Source organism: Carassius auratus, chromosome 27, assembly GCF_003368295.1.
Source record: "Carassius auratus strain Wakin chromosome 27, ASM336829v1, whole genome shotgun sequence".
Lineage (NCBI taxonomy): Eukaryota > Metazoa > Chordata > Actinopteri > Cypriniformes > Cyprinidae > Carassius > Carassius auratus.
In genome coordinates, this window is record NC_039269.1 from 16,912,482 (window position 1) to 16,927,026 (window position 14,545).

Here is a 14,545-nt window from a genome sequence, read left to right on the forward strand (position 1 = left end):
GTTCGCAGAACTGGCTCTTTTCAGACGAAATCCAACGCTGCTGACCCTCATCTCCTACAAACATCAGCATAGCTTAATATTCCACATACAAACAAACAAGTCCGATTATGTCACATCATAAACACTCTTCGCACCTGGGAGTTTCCTAGTGTTACACTTTCTGACGGCTTTGGATCTGCTGGCTGGATCAGTACAGGCATCTGTAAGATGAAAAACAAATACAGTACATCAGTAACAGTTAGTATTTTCAATACCAAACAGTTCTAATTATACACCTAGATTTTTCTAAAAGAAAAAACAAGATTCTTCTACCTTTTGAAGTGGCTCCACAGGAAAAGCAGCTGAGCGGTTCAGCACAGAGATAAGCAGCAACAGCAGCAGGGCTCTTTTCATGTCCCCAGTCATCTTCAGTCTCATACCAACAGCAAACAGACAAACGCCTGTTCAATTAAAACACCACTCAAAGGGTGGGACCCAAAGCTGTCGTGCGTCAGAGAAAATTACAGCACAGGGCCGCGTTGTGTCCTTAAAATCAATGTTTATTTAAGACATTTAGGAATTACGTGAAAAAGAATATTTTAGTCCCACACAAAAGATCTCAGTTAATGCTGTTCCTTCTGGGCTTAATGGAAATGTTTTAAAAGGGTACAGGGCGGCAGACTGGATATTTGTCCCTGTTGAGCTCTCCCATCTCGAACGGAGGTAGCCGAGGAATATATACAAACACACACAGAGATGTGATCCATATATATATATATATATATATATATATATATATATTAGATTTCTGTAAAACGTAAACTTGATTCTCATTTATGTGACAAACTAACACGTGTAATGCTATAAAAAGAGAACAAATTACAGCTAATAATAAATTAAAAGTAGAAATACTGCATCACAATTGGAAGTTAATACAAAATAAATCATCAGATATAATCAGCAGAGAAATGCAGTACTGGTAATATAAAAAGAAAATGAGAAACCGTGTTAAAAATTCACAGTCAGTAAATTCTAATTTCAGACTTGTTATTTGAAATTAAAAGCATCAAGTTGAAAATGTATACGTCTATATAGTCAGAAAACATAATTTGGATATTTGTTGCACAAAACATGAGGGAACGTTCCATTTAAATCTTCGTGTGAAAGCGCGGATCTGACAAGAGTCCTGCGTCAGTTTCACTCTCCCGGGTGTGTGTGCTGGTTCTCAAAAACACACAGGACAAATTAAAAAGGAAAAGCAAGACATGGGACTGGATGGGTGCACTACAACCCATCTATCCAGGACACAGAGCTGGTGATTGGTCATCCCCAAATTGAAAAAGATTGATGTTTTCTTTCAAATTTTAGAGAATGAGTCAATAAAAAGTGGTGAAATCAAAACACAGTCCCATGTAAAGTGTAAATTCATGGCACATCTAGCAGATGGTTTTGCACAGACACATAAGAGGTCAGTTGCTCACATTAAATTTCTACTAATATCCCAAATAAAATACGATTAGTACTTCGAAGTAAGAAACCTTCTTGATTAGACTCTCCCAATTATGGCATGGGTTAACAGTGGTTAACTTTCACCTGTCTAGAAATCTAAATTGGCTTCCAGTTTAGAGGAACAACAAATTACAAATGTATATTATCATATGATGATATTCCCCAACAACTGATGCTTTAATGGGCCCACAATACCCACTGATCTGATAACAGTGCAAAAGTGTGGTTTTTAGCAGAAGTGTGCCCTATTTCCTGTAAATGTTTTCGAAGTATGCATGAATTCTATATTTGGTCATTAAAGGTGTACTGAAATATCTGCTTTAGGCTTTTTCAAAAAAATAGCCTGAATAATAGTACCTCTAATACAAACATGTGAACCAAGGGTCATGAATGCATTTTGTAAGACCACACAGTACAAAAACCTGTTGTTGTTGTTTTCTTTTTAAATAATTAAAATGTCCTTATGGGCTGAGTAAGACTGTGGCTTTAAGCGGGCTGTAAGGGTATACAGCCCACCCCTACCCCGCCTTCATGGCAAACCATCGGTGCCATAAACATCCAACGATTCGTTTCTGGGTCATACATCTCCAAAGAGCTGAGATTAGACTGTCCATCATAACCTCCCACTGCATAGAGTCGACCACAATTGGCCACCAGAGAAATGCGGCTGCGTCGAGTGTTCATAGCCACTAAGTGGCTCCACTGATCTGCTACAGAGCTGTACACCTCTGCTCCACTGAGGAACGCAGAGCCATCATAACCTCCTGCCACATACAGACTGCTGCCCAAGGCTGCGGCTCCGTGTCTACAGCGCTTGTTTATCATGGGAGCGACAGGATGCCATAATGCTGTGTGATGATTGTAGTACTCCACCTAGTGGCAGAAACAAGAAACAACAGGGTTATTCTTTCAAACCCTATACAATTTTACAATGTTATATTGTAATATTTCGTAACATCTATCCTGAAAAGACAAGGAAAAACAACTGTGCTAACTGCATCCTGTAAACTGAAAAATGTTTACTTACCGTGTTGAAGATCTGTAGACCATCATGACCACCTGAGACATATATTCTGCCTTCAAATACAGTAACACCAGCAGCACTGCGGCTTGCGCTCATTTCTGTAACTATCGTCCATCTGGTAACAAACACGCATAAACACATGAAATCAGACGCATTCTGATTCCAAAGGAAGCTACAATAATGCTAGGACAGGAAATAACTGAACAACTAAACGGATAGTTTAATAAATAATAAACAAAATACGGCTGTTACAGGCCCAATACGAGTGAAAGGATTTTCAATACCAAAACCAATCTGTCATTGAACATGTCTTTACTTAAAACATGAAATATTAAAGCTGCAGTAGGTAACTTTTGTAAAAATATATTTTTTACATATTTGTTAAACCTGTCATTATGTCCTGACAGTAGAATATGAGACAGATGAGTCAGAAAAAAATCAAGCTCCTCTGGCTCCTCCCAGTGGTCCTATTGCCATTTGCAGAAACTCCATCGCTCCCGGTAAGAAACAACCAATCAGAGCTGCGGTCCGTAACTTTGTTTGTGTTCAAAATGTAGAAAAAAGTATATAATAAGTGAGTACACCATGAATCCATTTTCCAAACCGTGTTTTTGGCTTGTCCTGAATCACTAGGGTACATCTATAATAAGTGTTTATATTCAGACTATTTTAGATTTCTTCGGGGGTACCGCGGCGGAGTAACCCAGTACCTTTGTGATTCTTCATAGACATAAACAGAGAGAAGTAGTTCCGGCTACGATGTTCTTCTGCAAGACGCAAGTAGTTCTGTTTATTAACCGCTAGAGCATCAAAAGTTACCTACCGCAGCTTTAATATATGAATAAATTTAATTCTGAAAATAAATATGGCTTTTAATAAGTAAACACTTAAACCTTCAAGTAATCGTTTAGTAATACATTAATTTTACACATCCATTTACTTAAAACATATAATAAGTATAAAAATGGTATATAATAAGAATATAGGTCCAATAGTAAATTAGTGATACAATTAGAAACTGAAAAACAAATAATCAGCAAAAGAATAAATAATATTAATAGCATTATTATTAGATAGACAGTAGCAAGCCTATTAGGCTGCATTTACATCTTGTATCTGCTCACATACCGAAGACTGTGTGATACAACCTTTTGGATCAAATATAGTTTGGCCAAGATTAAATTAGCATTTAATTATAGTGTCCTGTGTGGCAACAATTGCCAGGTTGTTGGCGCCCTCTGCAGGCAAGAAAGTGTATCCACAATCACTGTTACATCACAACTAACGATTTCAAATGCAACTGATTTGTATGATGATGCTAACATAAATGTTATTATTAATGGTCTCTTTTACAATATAAAATGGGCACACATATGATTGCATTATGCATTTTAACATGTGTATTGTGTTTGTTAACATATGTTAAATATGTATTATTCAAAATTATCATAACATTTTAGATATTCTTGTCTCATTGTTATTATATATAGCCTATGTATTTTAAGTTCTTCTTTTTTAACAAAATCTTTTACCTTCCTAATTACTTGATATAAAAATTAATGTAAGGTGACAGCCTTACATCAACCCTGAATTTTTCTTGAAGAATCCATGACTTACCTGTCAGTCTCTGGAGAATAGCACTCAACAGAATTCAGTGAAGATTTGCCATCATATCCACCACACACATATATATGCCCATCAACTACGACTGTTCCCATTGCACTAATGCAGAACGAAGAGAAGAAATACCAAAAGCATCAGATATATATATCAAATGTACCTAAAACTCTTTGCAAAACCTTTTTAAAAAATCCTTTTAGGATTTCCTACCTGCGTTGAGTATTCATGCTAGCAACTTTGGTCCATGTGTCAGTTTCCGGGTTGTAAACTTCTACAGTTCTAAGCCGTGATTGGCCGTCATATCCACCAATGGCATAAAGCAGCCCGTTCACGACAGCAACACCCACTCGACTGCGGGCTGTGCTCATAGGCTGGCATCGCTCCCAACAGTTTCCAATTGGATCAAATACTTCCACAACATTTAATGAGTCACCTGTGCAAAAAATATTGACTTAACAAAACCTGACACTGACATATTGCAGTAACTAGTGCATGAGGTTTTTAAAAGGACAATGTGAAGAAATAGATACCAGCACTATTGAGACCCCCAACCGCATAGATTAAGCCAGCGATGGATGTGCAACATCTCTGTCGTGTCTTATAGGCTGGGAGATGTGGCCTTCGCTCTGGCATCAGATGGTAATCTTTCGCCTCATCAACAAGGTCCCTGTTAGGAGTAAAATTCAAATGCATCCCCAGAAATAATGAATCCCACATCCTTTCAAAAGTATTAATAAGAAACTGTCACATATCTACAATTGGAAATGGAAATCAGTGACTCTCTTCAGAGATTCTGAGCTGAAAAATATGTTTTCTTTAGATTTGGATCTGCAAAAATGTGTTTTGCCAAAAGGTCCAATTATTGACCATAGGTTATCTTAGAAAGAAGTATACCGTATTTTCCGGACTATAAGTCGCACTTCTTTTCATAGTTTGGCTGGTCCTGCGACTTACAGTCAGGTGCGACTTATTTATCAAAATTAATTTGACATGAACCAAGAGAAAACATTACCGTCTCCAGCCGCGAGAGGGCGCTCTATGTCTTCAGTGTAGAGTACAGGAGCACTGAGCAGCATAGAGCGCCCTCTCGTGGCTGGAGATGTTAATGTTTTCTCTTGGTTCTTGTTTCTAAATAAATGTGATTTATATGTTTTTTTTTCTCATCACAACGTATTTTTGGACCTATGCAACTTATACTTAGGTGCAACTTATAGTCCGAAAAATACGGTATCTTATCTAAGAAACTTGCCTGCATTTGTGGCAGCAGCGTACAAGCTCGTCTTGTTGGACTCGGTCAGCAAGGAACTGAGGTCGACATAGAGGCAGACGGGTTTTAGACATTAACTCTGGTAACCTTGACTCCCGATCTTCACGTGAATGCCGTACCCAAGCAAGTATGGCCTCAAACACCTACAAACAACAAGATCAGTTTTTCTCTTTTATAATGTCTCAAAAGAAAATACACACCCATTCATTCAGCAACATCCTTTCTTGCCATTACAATGTCTCCAGAGACTCTGACCTGCTCCTCTGCTTGGACGTTGAGCTCATCGCAGCCCACAAGCTCAAGCACCTCCTCCGGCCGAAGGGTCAGGAACTCCTCAGACATGGATACCTCCACAAAGTGCTGGTGAACGAAGCTGTTGGCTGCATCATAAAGCGTGGTGCACATCATAGTCTCTGCAAACTGCCGTACACCAAGGCAATTCTTTGGATGCAGCCTGTAAATCAGGAGCAAGTCGGAACAATGAATCCTCTGTGTAAGTGAAATGGATCACTTTAATAACATAACCTGAGAGAGTCCTGTGACAGTTATTACATAATGGTCTGGTATGCTTTTCCCCAAAAGCAACTATGGTCAAAATTTCTGTCATTACCAATTAAGTTCAGTGGAACTAGCATAGTTACCAAATAATGCTTTTGAATAATGCTATATATATCTGCTAAATGAATAAATGTAAATATATATATATATATATATATATATATATATATATATATATATATATATATATAAGGTTAAAACAGTAAAATTGTGAAATATCACAATTTAAAGTAACTGATTTCTATTTGAATTCATTTTTATATCTTATTTATTCCTGTGATGGCAAAACTATATTTACAGTCTCCAGTGTCTAATATGTTGTTTGATGCTCAAGAAACATTTCTTCTTATTATAAATGTTGAAAACAGTGGCTTAATATTTTTGTGGGAATATATATTTTTCAGGATTCTTTGGTAAAATAAAAGTTTTTCAATTATTTGAATTCAAATAATTGTAATTATTAATTGTAAACTTTTTTGAAACCGAAGTAGAAGTGTACTGTCAACTGTTATAAGTGTACAATTCAATGCATTCCAGCAGAGTGAAAATATTCATTTCTGTCTTACGGAGCCTTTGGTCTTATGATGAAATCAACTTTACCTCTGTTGTAAAAAAGAGCAGCAGGCATCTTTGACATTTTGAAGCTGCAGGAAACCGGCCCCTATCAGGAGGGCCTGGACGTTTTGTTGGTCTATGGCTATGTGTCCATTGTAGGCAAAGTTTATTAGGGCTTCAAGTGCACTGTTTAGATGCAAAACAGAGATGAAAACTTTAATGCACATTTAAAAACAAAAAAAAAACGAGTTCTCAGTTGTCCCTTTGAGGTTTGTATCTTCACCTGGGGTCCATGCCCTGCATGACGATCTCATCCTGTTTGCACTCCACCATGTCATTGGTGAACATGGCATGGAAGTATGGAATAGAAGCAGCAAGGACTATTCTGTGAGCACTGAATTTGTGCTCTCCTACCTGCATAAACACAGACATAACAGATGCATGAATCTTAATCAGAAATCATCTCACATACACATAAAAGAAATCTCCTGGTTAATTGTTGATAATGATTGAGTCCCAGCTGAAAAATCTGAAACATTACCACCCAAATAAAAACAAATTATGACCATTCTCCAGACAACAGACAACAATTTCAATGAATACAGAAGCAAATGTGAAAAAATTGAAGCAGTTAGCCAGATATCCAGAAAAAGGTGGATGCTGAAAGTGCACCATAATCCTCAGCATGATCTGTAGTATATGTCCTATAAGCCAGCTGTTAGTCAGTAAAGACATGTATTAGGGGTGGGCGATATCTCGATATTTAAAATATATCGAGATATTTTTTAAACACGATATGGATTTTGACATATCGTATATATCGATATATTGTTTATATTCTGATTCCGCCACTTTGCTTGTTTGCCTTCCCTGTGCTGTGCTCGCCCCCGCTCGCTCGCCCCCCGCCTCCTTGCTTTTGTCCCCTCTCACCTCGCGTGTAGATAACTAGTCAAAAAAAAAAAAAAGACAACTGGCTCCGTTATATGGAGATACTTCAGTTTTAAGGCGTAGGGCGAACGGCAGGCAGATGTCTACTGTAGGGCCCAATGAAACGCGGACGGAATCGCGGAATCCAGTCATAAAAATGGAATTTACAGTTTAACGCGGAATGTCACGGAATTGGTCAAATTTTGAATGAATTAATCAAAAGTCGGTAATGCACTTACATCAAATCACGAAATGGACTAATATCTGCAAATATTAACCCGGAAAAGTCTATTTAAATATGAATCCTGCATGTTCTGCGTGTCTGTGCCAACGAATGGAGCAGAAGCGCGTCTTCATTCATTAAACACGGAAGCTCGCATAACGCTCGCGCTGATTTCATTGTCTTTCCTCTCTCTAAATAAAGACGTGAACACATGAGGAACATCTCCAGAACTGCACTGAGAGTCACTTCATGAGCATCTGACCGTTTGATTTGAGTAAGACTAGCTCATATCACATCATAGACTGTGGTATCACATACACAGAACTGTAAAGGTAAACCCGTCAAAATAAAAGTATTTGACAGAAATCTATTACTATTGTACAGCAGAATGTAGATAGCCCACTACTACTACTATTAAAATGAAACGAACATAATTTTATAAGGAATAATCACACAACATTTCTCCCATGTTTTATTTTTAATAGTAAATCCCCTTTGTTTACCAAAAAATAAAGTTTGCTTAATTTTAAATAATTAAAAGATAAATTAAATGAATGTTTTATGCCTTCATTTGATAATCAGAAAAATGTAAATACACAGAATTTCTGAAGGGAAAAAAACATTTCACATAAGGCTATTTTAAGAATTGTTTTTAACTAATTAAGTTGTTTTTATGCATTTAAATAATTGCACATGCTAAAACACAGAATTAAGTAACAATAAAACATATGGTGAAGAAAAAAATAAAATGTTTCATAGGCCCCTTAACATGTAATATTTGCCATATTTGTTTTTGCAGTAGTTTTTTGGGGGTTATTTTTCCTGTAAAGATATCGAGATATATATCGTATATCGAGATATAGCAAAATATATCGAGATATATTTTTTGCTCCATATCGCCCAGCCCTAACATGTATACAGCAGGTCAGGTGAAAGAGATAAAGAGGATTATTACTCTCTGTGACCCACATAAAGGACTGATGAGATCAGAGACTAAGCACAGCTTTCATTACCTGATGCTTCTCCTAATGCTGCTTTACACAGCAACATAAACATCACTATAAAACAAGGAGGCATCGGCAAACCACCTCCATTTTTATTCTGGGATAGAACATTTGCCCTGTTGATCACTGTGTATTACATATTGTACATGCATGTTATATACAATATATATGAAATATGCATATTGTATACACACACATAAATATATACACATGTTTAATGTTGCATTTTTAATGAATAAATATTTCAAAAAATATTGTATATTCTGCATCTCTTTTCTTCTACATTTCCATCCATGCAGTAATACTGATGCATTTATGTTCTTGCAATTAATGATGCATTGTTTATTTATGTGCTTTTGATCAATAAACCTTCTCTTGACTTGAAGTAGGCCTAATTTGGCATGTTATAATGAACCTGAAGCAGTGGATCTCAACCTGGGACCCCGGGGCCCCCTGGGGCCTTCAGCACACTTCTAATGAGGTAACAAGATTGATTACAACAAGCTTTAAAATAAGCTAAAACATCTAAAAGTGTTGACGTGAACTGACCTGTTTATTCCCTAAAAATTTGGTCTCGGAAAACCTGTATGAGGTAAATACCTGATCAATGTGTATTCCGAATATTTAAGTTGTTTTCTATGTCTGTATATTACAGAAGGGAAGGTGAATATTGTCTCTCCCTTTGAGAAACTGCACCCATTGTCTGTGTTTGGGGAACAGTACTTAGTAAGTAGATAAGGGATTCTCTATGTATGTGTATCGGTCTGTTCGCAGAAGCAGTCTCCAGGGAGAGTCAGGATGACACCAAGAGAGAGAATATATGAAGATCTTTACACAAAGATGGAGACATATGTCTGGGAAGCAACACGTTGCATGAAAAAACTTTAATCTCGTCACTAGACTTGTGCCGGTATTTGGTAATGCGATATATCACGGTAATGAATATGCATGATATTGTTATCATGGGCACTACTAAATACCGCAAATAATTATATATTACAAATTATTCAGAATTTGGAATGAATTTTAATAATACTATTTCCATCAACTGGTCAAAAAGCAGCCTTTACTTTGGAAACCCCATAAATAAATAGCTGCACTACTTAATAATAATTTTAAATAGCTTTTTAAATTTGTGTATTTGCTATGATGTTCATCACAGTGTCAAATACTTAAGTATTAAGACTTGATAGGCTATTTTAATCTGGACTACAACATGCCATAGATATAGTTTGAAAGTGTTTAGATTTTTTTTTAATGTTAATTCACACTTTACATCAGGGCTTCACTGTTAACATTAGTTAATTAATTGGTTAACAAACTGCTAATGAAAAATTAATCTGAACATTCATTTATCTTAGGTATTCCAATATTAAATAACACATTGTTAAAATGTAAAGTTGCAACTGTATTATTTAATGAGCTAACATGAACTAAGACTTGCATTTTTTAAACAAAGATTAATAACTTCTGGGGCAAATGTAGTTATTGCTCATTCTGAATGTTAATGGTTAATTAATGAGATTGTAAAGTATTACCTATGGGTCTTTATAGTTCTTTTGCACTTTAATCTGTGCAAAACTTTTAACTTTATATATTTTTCTGTATTGCTTTATTTAAATGTTATTTGCCATTTAACCTATTATACTATATTATACTATATATTTTTAACTAAATTGCAATACCGTTTACCGTGATAAAAGCATGAGCAATTAATCACAACAGGAAAATTTGATACCAGCATATCCCTACTGGTCACCTGAATAACTTTTGTCAATATGCTTTTAACTTTACGTACATCTGTTAAGATTTTTGAGCCAGTCAGAATTCTCTTTACCGAAGTAAGGACGTAGTTAGAGACCTTCTGTTAGAGTGTAATTATTGTATTGAGAATACATGTAGAGGGCAGCCTACAAACTCCTCCCCGAGTACTGAAGCTGACTTCTGCTGAAGAAACTATTTTCTTCAGTAATTTTATTTTTTTCAATTGATCGCATCTCTGACTCCTGGTCTTTATTTATCATACCTGGTCTTTGGGTTTAACTTTAAATTCCCCTACAGTAGAAATAACAGAATGCAATTATTGCAATTTTCCTATTCATTATTATTTTACTAACTTACACGATTAACACATTACCAACTCCTAGTTTCTGTAAATAAAGATGTACCAGAGATACCTTAGTCTAAAAGGGTACATAGTCTTCGAAAGTTGTCTGAGGCCCTTGGTGTCAGAAAGGTTGAGAACCACGGATGTAAAGAATTTATAAACACAATATTAATGTGCTTTCTCTATCTGAGTCTGACTGTTAAAAAATGTACAAATATATTTTGAATAGAACTGATAACAAACAGCGAGCAATATTACATTAAAGCATTCATTCTAAATCATCAGTATAAATAATTATGTAAAATAGAAAAAATAATAACTTAATAAAAATAATTGTAAAAATATTTCTAAAATAAAATTTAATAATAAAAAAAAATGCCAGCGATAGAAACCGTTGTTTAAAGTAAGTCAAACAGATCAAGATATGGTGGCTGTCGCAGGTGTTTCTATTAAACTCAGCCTGACAATATAGTTAAACATTAAACATAAGGAAGTGACAACTCCTTTAACAGACCATGAAAGGCGAACTGACAACCAAAGTCGTTTAAAAAATCTACAGGTTATAATAATAACAGCAATAACAGTAGAATATATTGTTACTCATCCGTGTTTAGTAGTTTATAACATACAGTTCATGTGCAGCTGATGGGAATGGTAGCTGCACATGCTAACTAAACAACACTAGAATAACAACTCGCGTTACAACTGTTACAAAATATACAAAAATCTATTTTAAGCCATCTGCAATGACACACATTAACAAACGAGCTGACAAGCTGGAACATTACAGCTCTTTCTTCTGCTAACAGTGTCTGTACTTCACTAGCCTCTCCCAATGCTGACAGCCCAGTGCTACTTGGTTAGCATTTCACTAGCAAATTAACCCTAACAAAGAAAAGCACAGTACTTTTAGGGTAACGTCACACAGTTTCCCTTGTCGTCGGATCTCCTCCATCACTCCGTATCCACGAGCGGGCAAATCGCCAACAGAAAAATGCATCAAATCTTCTAATTCTTCGAAAATCGTGTCACCCATCGTCATTGATGGACTGGAAACGACACTTTTTGTCCAAACCGAGACGCCGTAGCTTGAGCTGTATTACTGAGTGGCAGCCCTCCACCGGCGGTGTCAGTTCACTTCCCTTTCATGCAGGGGTCACACACAGATCTAAACAGATTTATATGGATGTACTGGTCTTATTCGTGTGATTCACATGTACATCACTGCTTATGTTGAGTTCAGACTACAAACCAGACTACAGTCCCTCACAGAAACCCACGTGACAAGAAGATACTGTCTGAATTCTAGGCTACAGTTTCTGCTATATAAAGATAGTCTTTTAGGTCAGTATGTAGTTAGTATAAAGCAAAGGACAGATGAGTTATAACATGTTTGGACTATAAAACGGAGGATTTTGTCAGTCACACAAGTATCTGATTGTTGTGTAAATTAGTTAAATTTGGCTTGCAGGTAGGTCTTGAATCATCTTGGAGACGTTGCCACAGTTCATCTAGATTTACTCTTTCTCAATTTGTTCAGTTTCATGTCATTCCAGACAGACTGGAGATGATGAAATCAGAGCCCATATTCACAAACAAAATGATCTTACCACTAAGAGTTTTACTAAATACAGTAGTAGTGAAAGTTTTTAGCTTAGAGTTTCTCTTAAAACCTATTCACAAAGCTGCTGAGAGAAACTTTTACCAAGGAATAGAGAGAAGGCTTATGACCTTGTTGCTATAGATGATGTCAGCGTGTTTACCAACTATGCCCACAGTGATGGGATAGATTGCCACATCTATCATTTTTAAGATTCTCTCCTAAATCGGCAACTGGCTGTTGTCAAACTCCTTGTGCAAACAAAAATCTCATAGGATTATTTTAATTAATGGCAAAATGAATGTTTGGACTGACACACTACAGCGAAAGATATAAATAACTGATAATGAATAATTTTGGCCACCACTGTAGTTGCCAGAACTGATTCCTAAGACATCAAACAACTTTACCTGATTTATTCTTAAATCAATAGAATGTTCTTAACATAGATCTGCAGTTTAATAAAGTTACCTCATTATTTCCTTTTAATAAAATTATGACATCAAATTTATCACTACTACTACTAAAACTGTGGGTGCTCATAAAATAATTACTTCATATAGAATAAAATAAATTAAAAATACAACGAATCATATAAATATGCTCATTCTCAGGCTATTTAAAGAAGAAAAAAACACCTCCTGGAAATTCTTTTGTAAGCCCTGATGGACTCCAGGAAACTCTGACTTGTGTCCTTCACTGTGTTTTGTGTCAAAGCAATGCAGAAGTTCATGACACAGAAAACTGGTTTTGAAACAGTCAAGTTGGTTGTCTATGACTCTTCTCAGGTTCCCCATCTTCTAGTTTGCTCCAACACATCTTCAGAGCTGTATGTGACTAGTGTGGCTAGATGACTGTTTAATGATAGACATTTGAAGTTAATGAGTTCCATGAACGGATCTTTATTGTTTACCCTTAGTTATTGTAAATGACTTATTCCTGTTAGGGTGACAAAAACTACAGCTCGTACACGTGAACACACAACCAACACAAGTACCCATGTTAGATAAGCATGTGTCAAATATTAGTGTTTTAATTTATGTTCATTTGTAACTACAAATCACAAACTACAAACTTGTTACCAGCAGGTGGCGCAAAATATCCACTTACAGATGACTGGACGTTATGAATTCTATTTACAAAAATAAACCGAGAACAGACAGCCATTCTGGCAGGCATGAACTGACAGGGAAAAAAAGTTTTTCAGAGCCGTTACCCCAGGGAGAATCTAGTAGAAGTGTTTTTCTAAGAAAAATAATTGAAGATGATGTCAAAGAATTAAACTGACTGTAGTAAAACCTCTTAGAAAGCAAAACAGATGTAAATTATACATGGTCTAATTATATTTTGGTATCTGATTAATAATGTGGTAAATATTGAGTATTTTCATATATGTTAATTAAAAACTAAATATTAAATCGATGTTTAAGTACAAATGCTGAAGACTGCCACATTAGCAACAATTTATTCATACTACACCTAGTAGCAACTTATGCAGCTTCTTGTGGCATTTCGCAAGAGAGAAAGGTAGAAAGGGTCAGTGAGGGTAAGATACTCCACAAAAATATAAGTTATAATAAGTAAGGACACTTAACTCTTAAAAATGTCTAAATGTAATACTGTATGAGGTTTCCCTCAAGTTTCTCAGCAGAGTCTGGTGTAATAATTTTTACATTTATAATTTATCATTTAAAATAGAAGCAGAAGTTTATTTTTGTCAAGTTTACTTGTACTATATTTATTTACAAAATAGAAGAAAATGCTATTTGGTTTGAAAAACTGGTAAATACCCTGATGAAAAAAAAACTGCTAAAATCAGCCTAAGCTGGTTGGTTGGTTTTAGCTGGTCATCTGGTCTAACACTTTTTTTTGTGTTATCTATTTTAATACATCATTTTGTGTACATAATTGACACAAATTGGGTAACTATAAAATATTAGTGTGTAGAAATTAGTAGGAATAACACATTGGTTGTGTTAAAAGTAACAAAATGTGTTGTCCTTAACTAGACAGAGGTGTGTTAAGAAACAGCTTTTGTGTTGTCTTAAACACATCCTTTTTAGGTAGTTGGTCAAAGCTGGTCAGCAGGCTGGTTTTAGAGGGGTTTTGGCCACTTCCTTAGCTGGTCAGACTGGAACAACCAGCTAAAACCAGCTTGACCAGTCTGGCCAG

At 35.8% G+C, this 14,545-nt stretch overlaps 1 protein-coding gene across 1 annotated transcript; it reads right to left on the reverse strand.

Moving 5' to 3' along the window:
* Window positions 1-518: 518 nt before the first annotated feature.
* klhl18 (kelch-like family member 18) lies at window positions 519-11,932 on the reverse strand. The gene is made up of 10 exons (XM_026206237.1): window positions 11,681-11,932; window positions 6,796-6,926; window positions 6,558-6,698; window positions 5,655-5,853; window positions 5,382-5,542; window positions 4,663-4,799; window positions 4,343-4,565; window positions 4,130-4,234; window positions 2,516-2,627; window positions 519-2,361 (listed from the first exon to the last, which is right to left on the reverse strand). The coding sequence occupies exons 1-10, from the start codon at window positions 11,813-11,815 to the stop codon at window positions 1,975-1,977; spliced, it is 1,731 nt and encodes a 576-aa protein (XP_026062022.1). The 5' UTR covers window positions 11,816-11,932; the 3' UTR covers window positions 519-1,974.
* Between the last annotated feature and the right edge of the window lie 2,613 nt (window positions 11,933-14,545).